The sequence below is a fragment of the Lactuca sativa genome, chromosome 4 (genome assembly GCF_002870075.4).
Source record: "Lactuca sativa cultivar Salinas chromosome 4, Lsat_Salinas_v11, whole genome shotgun sequence".
NCBI classification, from domain to species: Eukaryota; Viridiplantae; Streptophyta; class Magnoliopsida; order Asterales; family Asteraceae; genus Lactuca; species Lactuca sativa.
This window is the reverse complement of record NC_056626.2, coordinates 189,893,782-189,913,673: the sequence shown is the minus strand read 5'-3', so window position 1 is coordinate 189,913,673 and position 19,892 is coordinate 189,893,782. Positions and strand designations below refer to the sequence as shown.

The 19,892-nt window shown below is 38.0% G+C and overlaps 1 protein-coding gene across 1 annotated transcript; it reads right to left on the bottom strand.

Annotated features, from left to right (window-relative positions):
• Nucleotides 1–18,655: 18,655 nt before the first annotated feature.
• Nucleotides 18,656–19,321, bottom strand: LOC111877152 (uncharacterized). Its single transcript, XM_023873682.1, has one exon. The coding sequence runs from the start codon at nt 19,319–19,321 to the stop codon at nt 18,656–18,658; it is 666 nt and encodes a 221-aa protein (XP_023729450.1).
• Between the last annotated feature and the right edge of the window lie 571 nt (nt 19,322–19,892).

Below are 19,892 nucleotides of genomic sequence, written 5' to 3'. Positions count from 1 at the left end.
TCCACAAAAAATGCGAACCCAAAAATCCATTAAAGACATCCATGTCATTTAAAAAATCAAATTCAGAAATCCATTCACTATATCAAATTCATAAATCAATACTTACATAAACAAACACACATTCATACATAGACAAAAAAAACTACAAATTTGGATTATATCTTCGTATGAATATGGAGAAGAAACCTATGTATGAAAAAATAAATAAATAAATAAACACTTCTGATGCAACTTCGATTTCTTACGATTTGAAGCCTAATCAATCGGATATCGGTTCCATTTCTTTTGAACAATCAAATATGAGGTGCAATCGTGGGGAGAAAACCTAGGAGAATGAGATGGGGGTTTGGTTGGAAACAACCAAGGCAACAACGAGATCTAGGGTTTGGCCGCCACAAGTCGGGTTCCAGAAATCATTGTTGTTCGTGGTCGCCAGATGGTTTGTGTAACACCCTGAAAACATTGATAAAATTTTCATTTTTGACTTAATTGAAAACCAATAAGTATTCATAACAACCCTAAACAAAGTATGTCAAATGAGAGTAATCATCAGAGTACAAATCCAAAATCACAAAGAAAATACGGAACATGGGTGGATGCACTGCGATCATGCCAAACCTTTCCCTTTTGTATCGAAAATACCTGAAACCATAAACATAACTGCAACCACAAAGCTTAGTAAACTTCCCCAAAAATACTACATACAATAAACATATACATATAACAACAAGTGGTTGTGTCAGGTCTGTATCAACCCCATATGATAGCATGTAGTTGTGTCGGTTCTGTATCAACCCCCGAGTCCATAATGACTCCGAGCCCAGATCGGTTATATATATATATATATATATATATATATATATATATATCATTTAGTCATGTCAAACATATTCACATAATCACATACATCCAACACATATAAATCAGCGGGTCGGCGTCGGTGCCTTCGATCCACTGGTGTGGTAAGAAGACTCACCTCTAAATGAAGATAACTGAACCGCACGCTCGGGATGCTGCTAACACAGCTGCTCACACTCCAAATGGTGAACAATGAAGAGAAAATGTTGGATCCAAGGACTTCAGTGCAAAACCACTTCTTTGATGATCTTCTTTCACAAACAGGAATGCCACAACTCACTTAAAAGCTCAAATATGCTCTAAAATGGGTTAGGGTTTGCAAGGGGGTCGATATGAGGGGTGTATGTCGATAAGAGGAAGGGTTATGGGGCTATAAAGGTGTTTAAATAGTACACAAACCCTAAATATTAGGGTTTGGACCAAGCCACCTATGCCCAACGTACTCGAGCGAGTCTAGGTACGCCCAATATACCAGTATGTACGCCCATCGTACTCATGCAACCCTCATAAATACAAAAGTGCCATTATGGACCGCTTTGTAAACAATTCATATACCAAGGGGTAAAAGGTAAATATCTGGAAGAACAAGATGTTATAGTTTGGTGGATCGATAAAGGGCAGCTAACAGTGCTCGTAAGGTCTCATTCAGTCGATGTCGGAGCTGCAAAGAGGGTTGCAGACCTGCTCTTCGCCTCCTTCGCTCTTTTTCTTTTTCCGACGAGATAGTTGTAGATTTGGAAGTAACCATTGCCCATTTCAAGAAATAGGGCAGTTGAGTCTGTCGGTGGTTGAGTCCACATTTCCAACATGAATCGAGGAAGGGAAGTGAGGTGGTGGTTAAGCAGGTTCTGGTCGACAAATTTTGATTCTAAGGGGAGGTGAAGGATAATGAAGAGGGTGAATGGAGAATTAGGGTGTTTCTAGGTAAATGGGGGTGGGGGTATATTTAATTGTTTCGAAATTATTAATAAATGTAAAAATAAAGGGTTAAAATTTAATTTTATTTTTCTTATAAATAAAAATTAAAACAATAAGGGCAATATAGTCATTTTATGTTAAACAAAGGATGAATTGTGCATATTTAAAATAACGAGGATGAAACATGCTAGTTTAAACCAAACGAGGAACGGTCCGAGTTAATTTTTAAACACAAAGGATGAATGGTGTAATTTACCCTATCTTAAATTATGTTTTTCATTTATCGACTTAGAAATAGGGATGTGCTTTGGGCCGGAACCGACCCGAACCCGAATAACCCGAAACCCGAATTGGATGAAAAGTGGGAACATAAACCCGGACCGATTATACTAATACGAACCGGTTCGCTTCGGGTAATACGGGTTTCGATTCGGTTATTAACCTGAAATAACCCAAATAAACATTTACACTATGTTTTTGAGTCGAATAACCCAAATAAACCGAAATAACCCAAATAAGGAAATTTTATATCTAGTTCAAGAAAAAAATATTAATTTAATATTTTTTTCTTGAACTAAATATAGAATTTCCTTATTTGGGTTATTTGGACTATTTCAGTTTATTTGGATTATTCGGGTTATTTCGGTTTATTTGGGTTATTTAGTTCAAGTGATGTGACAACCCAAAGTTCATTCCGTTACATTACCCCGTTTCCGTTGACGGAATATTTCACTGTATAAAAGTTCCGTTAATAAGAGGTCGTCAAATAAATAAATGTTTTATTTATTTATATTATATATCGTTATTCATCGTAATAAAATAAAGTAAAAGCATGTAGATTACATTTCCATATTATTTTGGAAAAAGTTAAATTTTATTACGACCACTAAATCGGGTGCGACCAAAAGCCCCGTTTGACGGCAGTATCGGGTAGATATCCACTGAGCTTAAACTCCAACCCCTATATAAGGGAGAGTAAACTCCATTTCAACCTTTTTACTCTCTCTCTACAACTTTTTCCCGAGCCAAAAATCGTCCGTTTCGAGCCCCAAACGAGTAGGTAAACTATCCTAACTTGTTATATAGCTTATCTAGCCTGCAATTTCGAGTTTAAAACATAAATTAGAGACAAAATGAAGTGTTTACGGCCCAAGAACACTCTTGGACCGTGAACACCATTTAATGGGTTTTTAAGCCCCAAAACCCCTCCAAATTGTCCCTAAGGCTTGGATATGACTTGTAGGCTTATGGAATCGGACTTAGAACACCTTGAACTAGCATTTTGGGGAGTAAACATGAGTTTACTGCCCAAGAATATCCTTGGGCCGTAAACTCCTCTTTATGGGGAGTAAACTCATATTTGTGTGTTAAAAATGCCCTTAAACACACCAATGGCCTTGGATTAAATTCTAGAATCAACCACCAACAAGCTAGGGACCTTAAAATCAATTAAAACAACTCCATAAGGAGTTCACGGCTGTAAACCCCTAATGAAAGGGTACCTGGGCCGTAAACTCCTATAAAGGGGTTAAATGGTGCCCTAAACTCCCCATTTGGCTTGGAAAGATGCTTAGGATTTTATCCTCTACCGTTTAAGACTTCAAAACACCAAAAGAATGAGTGTATAGGAGCTTATAGCCATAAGATCCCTTGCTTAGGGCCGTAAACTCCTCAAAGGGTCCATATGATGCCTTAAATCCATTTACACATTTTAGATTTGGGCCTAGCAAAATTCCACAATTGATATGAGACCTTTAAACATCCAAGAACACCCTCACCATGAGTTTACGGCCGTAAACTCATGGAGAGTTGTCCCAGGGCCGTAAACACCATATGGAGAGTTTACTCTTGGAGAGTAAACTCCATTCCTAAGCCATTCACACGCTTAAATGTTACCCGGGACACCCCAAACGCTTAACCAAAGTGTTTTCCGCTCTTTAGAGTGCGTATACTTGTTTAATTAGTATTAAATGTACTAATTGTATGTAAACATATGTTATCATATGTTAAATAGGTCACTAAGTGTGTCCAAGTCTTTACTTGACACCGAGCACCCAACCGGCACCTTCGTCGGATCCACTTACACCAGGTGAGTTCATACCCCTGAATGAACCTTTTAAATGCTTTTACATGTTTTATAGGGGGGAATACAAGTTAAACATGCCAGTTATCATATCAATCACATGTGATTGATAACCCGCATGCACAAGGATTTACCACACTGTAAACTGTTTTACCGAGTAGGATACTATAAATGGTTTTCTAAAATGTTTTCACTTGTTTAAAACTCTTGCTTATACTGTTTATTCAAAGTTTCATTTCAAACTGGTTTATGAAAGGTTTCCAAAGAATTTCTAAAGGTTTTCAAACTTATTTTACCAAAGAATACCAAGTTGCGATTTACTTAAGTATAAAGGTTGTTCCAAGGTTTTTCATCAAGGTTTTCTTTCATGTTGTATACTCTTACTTGATAGATACCACTGCCTCGCTTCTACTTAGTTTAAACTCCTATGTGATACGCTTTTACCTAGTGATATGCTTATTCTTCACTTATACTTGATTACGTTTTCGTTTCACTTATACCTATTGACGATTCCACTTCAGGGTACACTTATACTTGATGACACTTTTGCTTCACGATTCGCTTATACATCACGAGTCGGTTATTCCACACTATTCGTTTACACATCACGATTTGGTTATTCCACACTGTTCGTTTACACTTCACGATTTGGTTATTCCACACTGTTCGTTTACACTTCACGATTTGGTTATACTTCACGATACGTTTCCACTTGTTACACACTCAAACGTAGTTGGATGTATGCCTATGCTTGTATAGATGCATATAAATAATGGTTGAAGGACTCAGGAAGGATTGTTCGCCCTATTTCCTTTTCTTCGTTGAGATGTGGTCTGGTGGGATCGGATGTCCGTCCGAAGGTCATTTGATCATTAGTTATATATTATGTACACAAGCATAGACATATAGGTTTACATTAGTCAGTTCAGTTATGAGTCTCTACCACTCGTTTAGCACTTGTATTGGAAACCCACTACCCACTATTTGGGATGCATCTTCGGGACACGGCCTTCTCCGTCGTCTAGTTGGTAACCAGAGTCTCCTGTAGGGAGAGCGGACATTGTGTGTATAGATCTATACGGGATTGACACCCCTGCACCCTGACTGCTAGCTACAGTCCACGGCATACCAATCCAAGGGGTGACAAAATGTCACATTTTATAGACGCTTGTAGGGCGTCAGGTACTCTAGTGTCGGTTAGTATGGTTATGAGTATCCCAGGTTACCTTATAATTCATGGCCTTAAGGTAATGGTATTTCACCAGCAATTTACACTGTATGGTGGAAACCCACTCTCAGAGTCACACTGTTTTTAGACCTTACTAGTTGTATGTTTCAGTTGATACTGTCTGGGGTCTGTATTCTTTGTTTTATACCTTGCTAGCTGTATCTTTCATTTGATACTGTCTGGGGTCTGTATTCTTTGTTTTAGACCTTACTAGCTGTATCTTTCATTTGATACTGTCTGGGGTTTGTATCCTCTGTTTTTAGACCTTGCTAGCCGTACCTTTCATTTGGTACCGTCTGGGGTATGTGTCTCTTTTGTTAGACTGAGCCAGGCGTGTCGTTCGTTCGATACTCTCCTGGAGTCTATGATTCCTCTTGCCTTAGTCAGCAGTCTTCACTGCTGAGGCATATGTTATTTTCCCTGATTTCTCCTGCTTTCTTTAATAATCAAATTCTGTATTTGATAGTGATAGCGATTAAGGGAAAACTACTTTTTACCACATAACTCCGTCCAGTCTTGGTAAAAGACTGCTTTTATTAAAGAAAATATAGGATTTTCTGGAAAAGACACTAATGTAATGGACACTCTAAAACTACCACTTTTATTAAAGTTATTTGGATAAAATGACACTAAATGCTTATGAACTCACCAGCATTTGTAAAAATGTTGATACTCGCTTTTCAAATAACTTGTATTCTCAGGTCATCTTTAGACATGTACATTTCCAGAGCTGTTGATGAAGATAGCTTAGTACCAAGTTGTACTTATATTATTACTTGTATTACTTTGATGTATTGATATGTAAACCATGGAAAACTATTAGTATTAATGCAATGGTTGTTGTACTTTGATTACTATAATGCATGTGTTGTGATACTTGACATGACGTCATCCACCCCAGAACGTTTCCGCCGTTCCGGTTTTGGGGTGTGACAGATTGGTATCAGAGCATTATTTATAGTGAGCTAAGTATATCAATTCATAAAAGATATACAGCCTATAAATACATAGGGATAAAACACTCTGACCAAGAATTATACTTCAAAATATAACCATATTTTACCAAAGTATAAGAACATCCAGAACCTAAACACTCGAACACAAGTATCACAAGAAGAACAATAATAAAAGTCTTCGGATGTTGAGCATTATCGTCAAACTTGGGCAGTTATGTAATCGTAAGCTGGAATAAATGTAACCTGATCAACTACATTTATTCGAGATGCGATGAACATGTGCTTGGGAGTGATAGTGGTGTTGCAACAGGTCTGAAACTTACCAACTAGGAATGCTAGAGCCAAACATAAAGTCAAAATACTATAGAAGTATTTTGGAACACTAAAAGATTCACGCTAATCCCAGAACCATATTCAGAAGATAAGAACCAAACAAGAAATTAAAATACCATAGGGGTATTTTAGGATCCATAAATAACCTTGTATGAAGAACTAAAAATATCCTTATTGATATACCTACAATTACAGAGAGTGTACTCCCAAGGTTATATATAATAAGGATCCCATAGGCTAAGAATGTGTGGTTTCGCTCTACTTCCTTTTCCTCGTTGGGATGTGGATATAGAGTAGTATCACATATTCGAAGGCCTATCGGATCTAAGCTATATATGATTTGTATAACCTGTGTAATCGTAGCAGGACTCGATATGGATCACTCAGTGAAATGTTAATAATCTCTTAGGATTCTTTAGACATTTCCATTCTCGCGCGAACCCTGTAGAAAACCCTATCCACTTCAGTGCTTGACAGAAGAGTTGACTCAGACCCAGAGGAGGTTCATTGAGAAGGTTTCCTGTTCGGAAATAAATGAATTGGGTTGAGACTATTGAATTCACCAAGTGCCTATATCTTTTTAGGGACATCGGTGAGAAATTCGCCTAAACTTCCGAGATTTCCAGTCATCCATCATGAAGTGATGACACCCGGAGTCGGATTCGGAAGTAAGGTGGAGTAGAAATTCGATGCGTCTTCATGAGAAAAGAACCCTAGGTAACTACCCGAAGGAAACCAACGCCGATACCAGCCAAAGATACGAGGCAGACAGAGGGAGCTAGTACATGGAACCCGAGAATTGTCTTTTCCTCGTGTTCGTCACACTAATACACCCTTAAAATAATGCAATTTAGTGAGTTAGTGGTTACACTACTCACACTATGTGTTAGGTAAATCGTCGTTTCCCGATGCCAGTAACACGATTAGAGCGGATCCCCGCACCTCTATTGAGAGTATTTAGCCATAAGTCTTCATAAGCCTCTCTCCCCGCGGTGTTTGTTACGAACTGTTCTCAAATCTTTCCAGGTCGGAGAGTGAAACCTTCCCAGTATAAAGGTAACGTAGTAGGAACGACTCGCATCTTATGGCCTTTTCCGATACTCATACTCCTACCTTGTACACCAGGACTACATCATAGGGATGTAGGTAGACACTCAAACAACCAACATCCGAGGCACGGGAAAGTTTATGCCTAATACAGTCAGGACAGATATGTCCAGGGTTAGTCATCGTCTCTCATTATCTTGTATTCCTTTCCGTGTAGGAAATCCATGCCTCCAAAGAAGCGTAACCAGTCCACAAGCAAGAAACCTACTCTCTTATTCGATGAAGCTACGTTCCAAGCTGCAGTCTCGGCAGCCGTAGCAGCTGTCATGGCTCACCTGAATGCTAACAACGCCAATGTTAGCAAGGGCCCTATCAGGAATCCTGATCCTAGCAATGGACAACATCAACTAACCCCTACATACCCATCCATCCAAGAACCTCAACTGAATCCACTGAAGAGAAAACTCAAGATCGAGGAGGGAGGTACCTCGGCTCAAGGACCTTCCGAAGGGCAACGAGCTGAGGCGGTTAATACCCCTGTCAATCCTTCCCTCCTGACTTCAAGAAGACCATACCTAGGAAACCTTCCCCACTGCGGCAAGTGTAGCTACCACCATCATGGTATATGCCGAGAAATCTGATGTGCTAGGTGCAACATGAAGAGGCATACTGCTCGCGTATGCAGAACTCTGATGGAGCGTATTGCATCAATCACCAATGTGACGACCAATCCAGTTTGTCGTCTATGTGGTGAGATTGGACACTTCAAAAGGGATTGCCCAACAGAAGGAAACAACAAAGACACAGGAGGAGCCTAACTCTACTGCTTAAGGAGAAGCATCAAGGAACCCGGTAGATTTTGGTACGTCTCTCGATCTCAGATAACTAATGCAAAACATCCAAAGGCTAATTCAAATGTAAATACTTCCCCATTAAGGCGAAAGTCGCAGCACTGTTATAAAATTTAAAAATTCATTAGGTAAAACTATAATGGCTAAACATATACGTTACGGCCATGTATAGTTAAGATGGATAGACCTAGAGTGAGTGAATGCCGCCTCATTTCCTGTTCCTCGTTTGGTTGTGGATTTAGGGCGGAACCGCTCAGTCAACAGTCCCCCCCCCCCCCACCTTAATTATACATGACTAGTATATGTTAGGCGATTATAGAAATGCCTCGTGAGAATCCACTCATGAAAAGGTACTCTACTCGGAAACACTTAGGACTCTCTACAGTTCCACGTCGACTCTATCGGTCCAAGTATCCGCGGCAGTGATACACAGGACGAAACCCTAGACGCCTAGAACTTGTGTGCCTGTTCGGCGCATGACCCTATCGATCCTCATTTTATATCATGTCGAGGTATGCCAACTTCGACGACTCCATCGATCATGGTTTGACGTAGTGCAACCATGTGTACATCCATAGTGTTGTGTAAAAAGAACTTTCTCCGTAGCCATGTCGGCAAATAAAGGTTCTTCCGAACCTAAACATAATACAAATAATAAAACCTAATGTGATCTGTCAGTCATCCCTCTTATCTAAAACCTTCCGAAGTACCCAAGAGAAGAGTACCGCGCGCTGTTAACTGACCCCTCTTAGTCGTATGGAAACCGAAGTGAAAGACATTGCAAGATACTCCAGAAGACAATAACCATCCGAAGCATACTTCGTAGATTCCCCAGAAAGACCCTTCGCACATCGCACATCAGGTTCATGAACCCAGAGGATAGAACTCATGGGACTGACCACTATAACCAGGTATATGCGTAAATATGGTATATAGTTGAGATCAAAAAAATTTAAGATGTATGCTTCCTCCCTACTCCTTGTTCCTCGTTGGGTTGTGGGTCTGGGGTGGAGTCGCACAACTGAGCATCCTGCCGACCTCAATTATATACGGCCTGCATACACCAAGTATTAGTGGTTAAGCCAAGTATGAGCTCTACCACGAACCTCATAGTAAAGCCCTTCATCCTATTCCATAAAATAGGAGCTGGAGTCAAGATAACCACTGCGGGTTGAGCTACTATAATGACACAAATCCGAAATTTGTTGTCATACCGGTTAAGCTCACATGATAACTAACACCCTCAGTTAGTGAAGAGATTAAAGTTCCAAATAATGGAACCTATACTCACTAGATTTGACCTAGACTGGGAAACACTCAGGAACTTCGGAAAAGTAGTTGCAGAAGATGTTCACACTACTCAGGCACTTCGTCCACCCTGTTACAGACAAGTAGTGCCTATAACCCTCCACCCTCTCGCATGGAGGAAATCGTCGTCACCCTGTAGACGATAAACTATTCTCCGAAGTAAACACTAGGATACCGAGAACCACAGGATAACCTCCGCAGCCAAGAATACTTGATCAAAGTGCAAAGGTAGTTGCGATAAGCCTCATGACCCAGATCCCGAAGAGATTATAAACTTGACACCAGCCTTGGTGTTAGTCGAGGGGTTATGCAGGAGCATGCACTTTCCGCACTTGAATAAACCAAAGTCTTAGAGATTCATTGGACTATTAGGTGTTCCACGAATACTATCTCACGCAGAAATAGTAGAACCACCTCCCGAAATAGTCCAACACTCGTCTGGTGAAACTCTATCTCCCTGACCCTGAGGGTTTCCGTTAGGGATATCTCAAGATTCCTTAGTGCAGGTTCATTTTGCACAAGATTGAGATAACCACTCTACGTCAAAAAGTTACCGTAAATACACAACCCACCCGATGATCTAGAAAGTCTCTAAAGGCTAAGTGTCAGGAAACGCAAAACCAAAGACAACCCGAGCTTCCTAAGAACCAACCTGAGGGATTACACTACCAGTATGAGAGAGAACGTTAGGAACTTCGGAATGGCGATCACGCCAGTGATGATCTTGCCATAGAAGTACACTATGTTCTAAGTACTGAAAAGCTCTACCCTTCCGAGAGCTTAGGACCATCTGAGAATCCTCATGGAGATTTGGTCCACCCCTCGTCAGACCACTACTACTTTCGGATATTCCACAAGTTCCACACCAGATAAATCCACTTCTTAGACTTGATATGTGTTTACCCGACGTTACTCTACGTATCCCACTCATCTTGATAGAAACCATTGAGAACCCTAACCTCGTAGATGCACCATTCGGAACTCGCTAACTACACGAGACGGAATCCGCATCCCGTAGGTGAAGGTTTGTTGGAATGACAAGAACAGGCCAGAGTTCACTTGGGAGTGCGAGGACAAACCGAGTAGGAAGTATCCTCCTGCCCCTATCATTCATACCTACTTCCTTGCATAGACCTGAATTTCGGGACAAAATTCCCTCTAACGGGGGGATGATGTGACAACCCAAAGTTCATTCCGTTACATTACCCCGTTTCCGTTGATCGAATATTCCACTGTATAAAAGTTCCGTTAATAAGAGGTCGTCAAATAAATAAATGTTTTATTTATTTATATTCTATGTCGTTATTCGTCGTAATAAAATAAAGTAAAAGCATGTAGATTACATTTCCATATTATTTTGGAAAAAGTTAAATTTTATTACGACCACTAAATCGGGTGCGACCAAAAGCCCCGTTTGACGGCAGTATCGGGTAGATATCCACTGAGCTTAAACTCCAACCCCTATATAAGGGAGATTAAACTCCATTTCAACCTTTTTACTCTCTCTCTACAACTTTTTCCCGAGCCAAAAATCGTCCGTTTCGAGCCCCAAACGAGTAGGTAAACTATCCTAACTTGTTATATAGCTTATCTAGCCTGCAATTTCGAGTTTAAAACATAAATTAGAGACAAAATGAAGTGTTTACGGCCCAAGAACACTCTTGGACCGTGAACACCATTTAATGGGGTTTTTAAGCCCCAAAACCCCTCCAAATTGTCCCTAAGGCTTGGATATGACTTGTAGGCTTATGGAATCGGACTTAGAACACCTTGAACTAGCATTTTGGGGAGTAAACATGAGTTTACTGCCCAAGAATATCCTTGGGCCGTAAACTCCTCTTTATGGGGAGTAAACTCATATTTGTGTGTTAAAAATGCCCTTAAACACACCAATGGCCTTGGATTAAATTCTAGAATCAACCACCAACAAGCTAGGGACCTTAAAATCAATTAAAACAACTCCATAAGGAGTTCACGGCTGTAAACCCCTCATGAAAGGGTACCTGGGCCGTAAACTCCTATAAAGGGGTTAAATGGTGCCCTAAACTCCCCATTTGGCTTGGAAAGATGCTTAGGATTTTATCCTCTACCGTTTAAGACTTCAAAACACCAAAAGAATGAGTGTATAGGAGCTTATAGCCATAAGATCCCTTGCTTAGGGCCGTAAACTCCTCAAAGGGTCCATATGATGCCTTAAATCCATTCACACATTTTAGATTTGGGCCTAGCAAAATTCCACAATTGATATGAGACCTTTAAACATCCAAGAACACCCTCACCATGAGTTTACGGCCGTAAACTCATGGAGAGTTTTCCCAGGGCCGTAAACACCATATGGAGAGTTTACTCTTGGAGAGTAAACTCCATTCCTAAGCCATTCACACGCTTAAATGTTACCCGGGACACCCCAAACGCTTAACCAAAGTGTTTTCCGCTCTTTAGAGTGCGTATACTTGTTTAATTAGTATTAAATGTACTAATTGTATGTAAACATATGTTATCATATGTTAAATAGGTCACTAAGTGTGTCCAAGTCTTTACTTGACACCGAGCACCCAACCGGCACCTTCGTCGGATCCACTTACACCAGGTGAGTTCATACCCCTGAATGAACCTTTTAAATGCTTTTACATGTTTTATAGGGGGGAATACAAGTTAAACATGCCAGTTATCATATCAATCACATGTGATTGATAACCCGCATGCACAAGGATTTACCACACTGTAAACTGTTTTACCGAGTAGGATACTATAAATGGTTTTCTAAAATGTTTTCACTTGTTTAAAACTCTTGCTTATACTGTTTATTCAAAGTTTCATTTCAAACTGGTTTATGAAAGGTTTCCAAAGAATTTCTAAAGGTTTTCAAACTTATTTTACCAAAGAATACCAAGTTGCGATTTACTTAAGTATAAAGGTTGTTCCAAGGTTTTTCATCAAGGTTTTCTTTCATGTTGTATACTCTTACTTGATAGATACCACTGCCTCGCTTCTACTTAGTTTAAACTCCTATGTGATACGCTTTTACCTAGTGATATGCTTATTCTTCACTTATACTTGATTACGTTTTCGTTTCACTTATACCTATTGACGATTCCACTTCAGGGTACACTTATACTTGATGACACTTTTGCTTCACGATTCGCTTATACATCACGAGTCGGTTATTCCACACTATTCGTTTACACATCACGATTTGGTTATTCCACACTGTTCGTTTACACTTCACGATTTGGTTATTCCACACTGTTCGTTTACACTTCACGATTTGGTTATACTTCACGATACGTTTCCACTTGTTACACACTCAAACGTAGTTGGATGTATGCCTATGCTTGTATAGATGCATATAAATAATGGTTGAAGGACTCAGGAAGGCTTGTTCACCCTATTTCCTTTTCTTCGTTGAGATGTGGTCTGGTGGGATCGGATGTCCGTCCAAAGGTCATTTGATCATTAGTTATATATTATGTACACAAGCATTGACATATAGGTTTACATTAGTCAGTTCAGTTATGAGTCTCTACCACTCGTTTAGCACTTGTATTGGAAACCCACTACCAACTATTTGGGATGCATCTTCGGGACACGGCCTTCTCCGTCGTCTAGTTGGTAACCAGAGTCTCCTGTAGGGAGAGCGGACATTGTGTGTATAGATCTATACGGGATTGACACCCCCGCACCCTGACTGCTAGCTACAGTCCACGGCCTACCAAGCCAAGGGGTGACAAATGTCACATTTTATAGACGCTTGTAGGGTGTCAGGTACTCTAGTGTCGGTTAGTATGGTTACGATTATCCCGGGTTACCTTATAATTCATGGCCTTAAGGTAATGGTATTTCACCAGCAAGTTACACTGTATGCTGGAAACCTACTCTCAGAGTCACACTGTTTTTAGACCTTACTAGTTGTATCTTTCATTTGATACTGCCTGGGGTCTGTATTCTTTGTTTTATACCTTGCTAGTTGTGTCTTTCATTTGATACTGTCTGGGGTCTGTATTCTTTGTTTTAGACCTTACTAGCTGTATCTTTCATTTGATATTGTCTGGGGTCTGTATCCTCTGTTTTTAGACCTTGCTAGTCGTACCTTTCATTTGGTACCGTCTGGGGTCTGTGTCTCTTTTGTTAGACTGAGCCAGGCGTGTCGTTCGTTCGATACTCTCCTGGAGTCTATGATTCCTCTTGCCTTAGTCAGCAGTCTTCACTGCTGAGGCATATGTTATTTTCCCTGATTTCTCCTGCTTTCTTTAATAATCAAATTCTATATTTGATAGTGATATCGATTAAGGGAAAACTACTTTTTACCACATAACTCCGTCCAGTCTTGTTAGAAGACTGCTTTTATTAAAGAAAATATAGGATTTTCTGGAAAAGACACTAATGTAATGGACACTCTAAAACTACCACTTTTATTAAAGTTATTTGGATAAAATGACACTAAATGCTTATGAACTCACCAGCATTTGTAAAAATGTTGATACTCGCTTTTCAAATAACTTGTATTCTCAGGTCAGCTTTAGACATGTATATTTCCGGAGCTGTTGATGAAGATAGCTTAGTACTAAGTTGTACTTATATTATTACTTGTATTACTTTGATGTATTGATATGTAAACCATGTAAAACTATTACTATTAATGCAATGGTTGTTGTACTTTGATTACTATAATGCATGTGTTGTGATACATGACATGACGTCATCCACCCCAGAACGTTTCTGCCGTTCCGGTTTTGGGGTGTGACAAGTGACTATTCACTTTCCGGGTCGGTCTTTTTTACCTGATTAAACATTTATTTAGATAACTCGGACCGAATAGCCCGCAACCCGAATTTGGCAAAAATAAATACCCGATAACCGACCCAAATAACTTATTCGGTCCTAATCCGTAGGAGTGAGCAAAGGCGGGTACCCGGCCAAAATGATAGGAACCGGAACCGGAACCGCCGGTTCCTAAAATACTGGAACCGGAACCGCCTCTATCGGTTCTTTAGATTTAGAAACCGGTCCCGAAATTGGTTGGAAGCGGTTCCAAAACCAGGTACCCGGTTTAAAAATACTTCTAAAATTTTCTAAATATAGTGTGATTATAATACTAATAATTTAACCGTTCGAACCTTTTATTCAAGAAAATGGTTTCAACCTGCCTCATTTAGACATAAACTTGTTTAAGCTTGTTCAAATTATAAACACTCCTTAGCAGCCCACAAAGGTAGGCACACCTGAGAAAACCATCAAGGCTTTTCCCTTCTAATTGATTAACAAGCATTCCTTTTTATAAGGAGTTGTATTCCTCTTTTTTACTTCCCACAAACGATGTGGGATAGGAGGATTGAAATCAAGTTTTCTTTATTACTTTATCACCTACATTTTTTTCGTTTACATTTGTTTTACACATAATTTTGCTTGAATATATAAGTGGCTGATTACTAATTATTTTGTAGTATCCAATGTGCTTCATATAAACAAAGATAAGTGGTTGAGAACCTCAATTGATTCTTGACTCAATGTGGAGATTTAAATCTCAAGATTTATATAATTGGATTACATCAAAGCTGCTTCATATAAACAAAGATAAGTGGTTGAGAACCTCAATTGATTCTTGACTCAATGTGGAGATTTAAATCTCAAGATTTATATAATTGGATTACATCAAAGCTCCATTAGGAAAATTAGGTAAAAAATGATAACTTTAATTCATTCCAATTCCAACGAAAACATAATATTACATCTGAAGTTTTCAAACGTGATATATATATATATATATATATATATATATATATATATATATATATATATATATATATATATATATATATATATATATATATATATATATATATGAATTAAGCGTAATTAGTGTAACTTTAAACCAAAACAAACTACTAAACTTTGATAATAACTTTAATTGAGAAATATTTAGAGAGAATATGAAAGTTATATCTCTTATAACTTTTGGTGTATCTCATTTTTTACAATGGAGGGGTATTTATACTACAAATTTTACTAACATATAATTGTAACTAGTTAAAAATATTAACAAATTTACCATGCACCAATTATTTACAACACCACCACTTCTTTACAACATTCCCCCTTGGATGACATCATTTTAGCGTTCAACTTTGATGTACTGCCTCATTAAAAACCTTGCTACAGAAAACCCAGTGGGAAAAAACTTTAGCGAAGGGAAAAAGAGTGCAGTGTATAGTTGATTCCCCCTTATCTAGACATCTGTCACATTATATTCTATGCACATGTCGCATTCCGATGTCATGAACATGTTTCCTGAAGATTGCGGTAGGAAGTGCCGTTGTAAAAAGGTCTATTTCATTGTTACTGGATTGAACATATTTGATTTCAACTTGATGGTTCTTTATAAGCTCTTGAGTGTATTCAAAAAACTTTGGAGGTATATGTTTTGTCATGCCGCTCTTGATATAACCCTCTTTCATTTGAGTGACACATGTTGAATTATCTTCATAAATTAAAGTTGGACATATATCATTTTCAAGTCCACATGAAGTTAAAACTAGTTGTGTCATCGATCTTAACCATGTACATTCGCTACTAGCTTCATTTAGTGCAATTACTTCAGCATGATTTGAGGATGTGGCAACAAGTGTTTGCTTTTGAGAACGCCGGGAAATTGCAGTACCTCCAATCATTTCTTCTTTGACATTCAATGACAGATTGTGGTTTAGGATCATCATTCATAATATCACATGCAGCTGAATAAGAAAATATTGCACTTATACTGTCAGCTTCATTTTGGTCACATATTCTATTTGGCTGACCATAATTTTGTGCATCATCCTCTTTTCCTGGGGGAATTTGAATAATTCGTGTTTCTCCAGGAACACTTTCCTCATGATCTAGTGCATTTTCTGCTCCTCTTCTTTTTCGTGGGTTCTTATCCTTAGAACCAAATGGCCTTCCATGCTTCAGGCGTGTTTTAGACTCTCGAGTGACTTTATCATCAAATTGTCCATGTGGTATGTCAATTCGAGCTGGAACATTGACAGCTGGTATATATGATTTAGTCACCCTTTTTGTGTCAGTAAATGCATCATGTAATTGATTTGCCATTTCTTAGAAATGCATTATCTTTTGAACTTCCATGTAACATTGCCTTGTGCGAGGGTCAAGATATGATAAAGAAGGCTCATGCCATGACACATCCTTTTCCATAATCTTCTTTTCTCCACCTAATGATGGGAAATTTGCCTCATCAAATTGACAATCTGCTAGGCGTGCTATGAAAACATCACCTGTTAATGGTTCAATATATCTTATAATAGATAATGACTCATAACCAACATATATTCCCAACCTTCTTTGATGACCCATTTTTGTCCGTTGAGGTGGTGCAATAGGGACATATACTGCACACCCAAAAATTCTCAAATGGGATATATTTGGTTCTTGACCGAAAGCAAGTTGTAGTGGAGAATATACATGATATGAACTTGGTCTCATGCGTATCAATGATCCAGCATGTAAGATTGCATGGCCCCAAACAGAAACAAGAAGTTTGGTCCTCATTATCAATGGTCTAGCTATTAGTTGGAGACATTTAATCAATGATTCAGCTAAACCATTTTGTGTGTGTACATGAGCAACTGGATGCTCAACAACAATTCCGATAGACATACAATAGTCATTAAATGCTTGTGAAGTAAATTCACCAGCATTATCAAGTCTCACTCTTTTGATAGTATAATCAGGGAAATGTGCCCTTAATTTAATAATTTGGGCAAGAAACTTTGCAAATGCCATGTTACGAGTTGATAATAGGCAAGCATGAGACTATTTGCTGGATGTATCTATTAAGACCATAAAGTATCTAAATGGTCCAGATGGAGGGTGAATCGGTCCACATATATCACCTTGAATTCTTTCTAGAAATCTAGGTGATTCCCTTTCAACTTTCATTGGAGAGTGTTTTATAATTAACTTTCCAAGGGAACAAGATGTACATGGTTTTATGCTATTGGATTGAGGGAACTTTTGGTCCTTCAATGGATGCCCATGTGTATTCTCAATTATCCTTCGCATCATTGCTAATCCTGGGTGGCCCAACCTATCATGCCATAAACTGAATGTCCCAGGATCATAATGTTTTCCTTCTATTACCATATTTGATTCAATCATATGTATATATGTATAATGCAGACCGTAATCAAGTGTTGGTAGTTTTTCAAGCACATGATTTTTGTCTATAATATACATATATTTCTTATTTTCAATGGTCACAGTCTTTGTGTCATATCCTTTGAAATATATGTCACTGAAACTAAATAAGTTTCTATTAGACTTTGGAGAAAATAAGGCATTTGTTATACAAAAGCTTGTACCGTTTGGTAATATAAAATGGGCTTTCTCGGTTCCCTCTATCAAGTCTGTAGGACCTGATATTGTATGTATGATTGTTTTTGTTGGTACTAATTTTGAAAAATATTTCTTTGATTTCAGAATAGTATGTGTACTACCACTATCTGCTATACAAAGATCTCCAATCTTTTCTTGGTGTTGCGCTCTAGTTGGACTCATATTAAACTTCACATATGAAAGGAATAATAAGTGAATAAACATAATCATAATTATTATTAAAAAGAAAGTTCATTTATTGAAGGAAAGACATTACATGAAAAACAAACGAAGGAAAAACAGTTTTACTAGAACAATAATAGATTTTTTTTAGTTTATGTCTTCCATGTCATTGCAGAAATCAGCAACATTTATCGGAGTGAATTCAACATTATCAATGAGGTTTGCTTCTTTTCCTTTTCCTTTAATGGACTCTTGATAAAGTTGACAAAGATGTGCAGGTGTACGACAGGTCCTTGACCAATGACCCGTGCTACCACATCTATAACATGAACCGTCAGATTTTTGTGATGTCCCAGTGTCATGCCTTGCCACTTTGGCCTTATCTTGTGCGTGGACATTGTTTCTTTGTGAATGTTGGTAATTATTCCTTTTTCTGGCCACGACCACGATTATTACCCTGTCCACGAACAGAATTATGGTTCTGATTATGGCTTTGGTTTCGATTAAAAAAGCCACGGCCTCATCCTCGACCACAACCACGCCCTCGTCCACGTGTATTGTTTTGATGACCATCAATATTTGTAGCATTTGCTTCAGGTAGTGCTACTGATCCCGTTGGACGAGATTCATGATTTTTCATCAAAAGTTCATTATTTTGCTCTGCAACGAGCAGACATGCATTCAGTTCAGAATATCTTGTGAACTTTTGCATCCGATATTGTTGCATCAAGGTAATGTTTATTGCATGAAATGTGGAGTAAGTTTTCTCCAACATATCTTCATTAGTAACTTCTTGTCCACAATACTTGAGTTGTGAACATATTCTGAACAAAGCTGAGTTGTATTCATTTACCTTTTTGAAGTCTTGAAACCTCAGTGTTTTCCATTCATCTCTAGCATTTGGAAGTATAACTTCCTTTTGATGATCAAATCTTTCTTTCAAAAGATTCCAGAGAATACTTGGATCAGTAACATCAAGATATTCAAATCTCAACATTTCATCAATATGCTTACGAAGGAAAACTTGAGCTTTTGCTTTGTCTTGTGCCAAACAATTATTAAATTCATATATAGCATTTGAGATTCCCATGGACTCAAGATGCATTTTTACATCTATCATCCATGGCACATAGTTTTTCCCACTAACTTCAAGTGCTGCAAACTCGAGCTTTGCAATGTTGGACATAATGTAACTATAAATTTTAAACAAAATTAAAATCCATTTATTTCAATAAATATTACACAAAAAAGAAGCGGTAAAGCTAACATTGCATACAAGTCTAAAAGTAAATGAAATTCCATATTATCTTTGATGTTAAGAATTGGGATGAAAAGTAACATGACTATTATAGTCATGATTATCACAAAATGATGAATCATCTTGAATCTTGATTTCTTGAACTTGATTTGTTTGATGGAAGAGAGAAATATTTGTTGTGGGTAAAATAAGCAGGGTAAAGATGTTTATTTATGGTAAAAAAATTTAGTCGTTGTTTTTGCTATTTATAACCGTTACATATACATTTCCGTTGTGTATATATGTATATGTATTTTATAAATCATTTAATAAGATTTATAAGTAATACATAACTTTACTTTGTATAATTTTACTAATTAGATACATCAATAAATATTAGTAAATGTTAAAATAAAATTATGAAGAGTATTTAAAATAAAAACAAACATTGACATGTATAAATAAATATAATTTAAATGTTAGTATGCATAAATAAAAGTTAGTTGCATAATATAAATGT

Coding starts and splice junctions, on each gene's coding strand:
- LOC111877152 (XM_023873682.1), bottom strand. CDS start 19,321: ATGTCCAACATTGCAAAGCTCGAGTTTGCAGCACTTGAAGTTAGTGGG.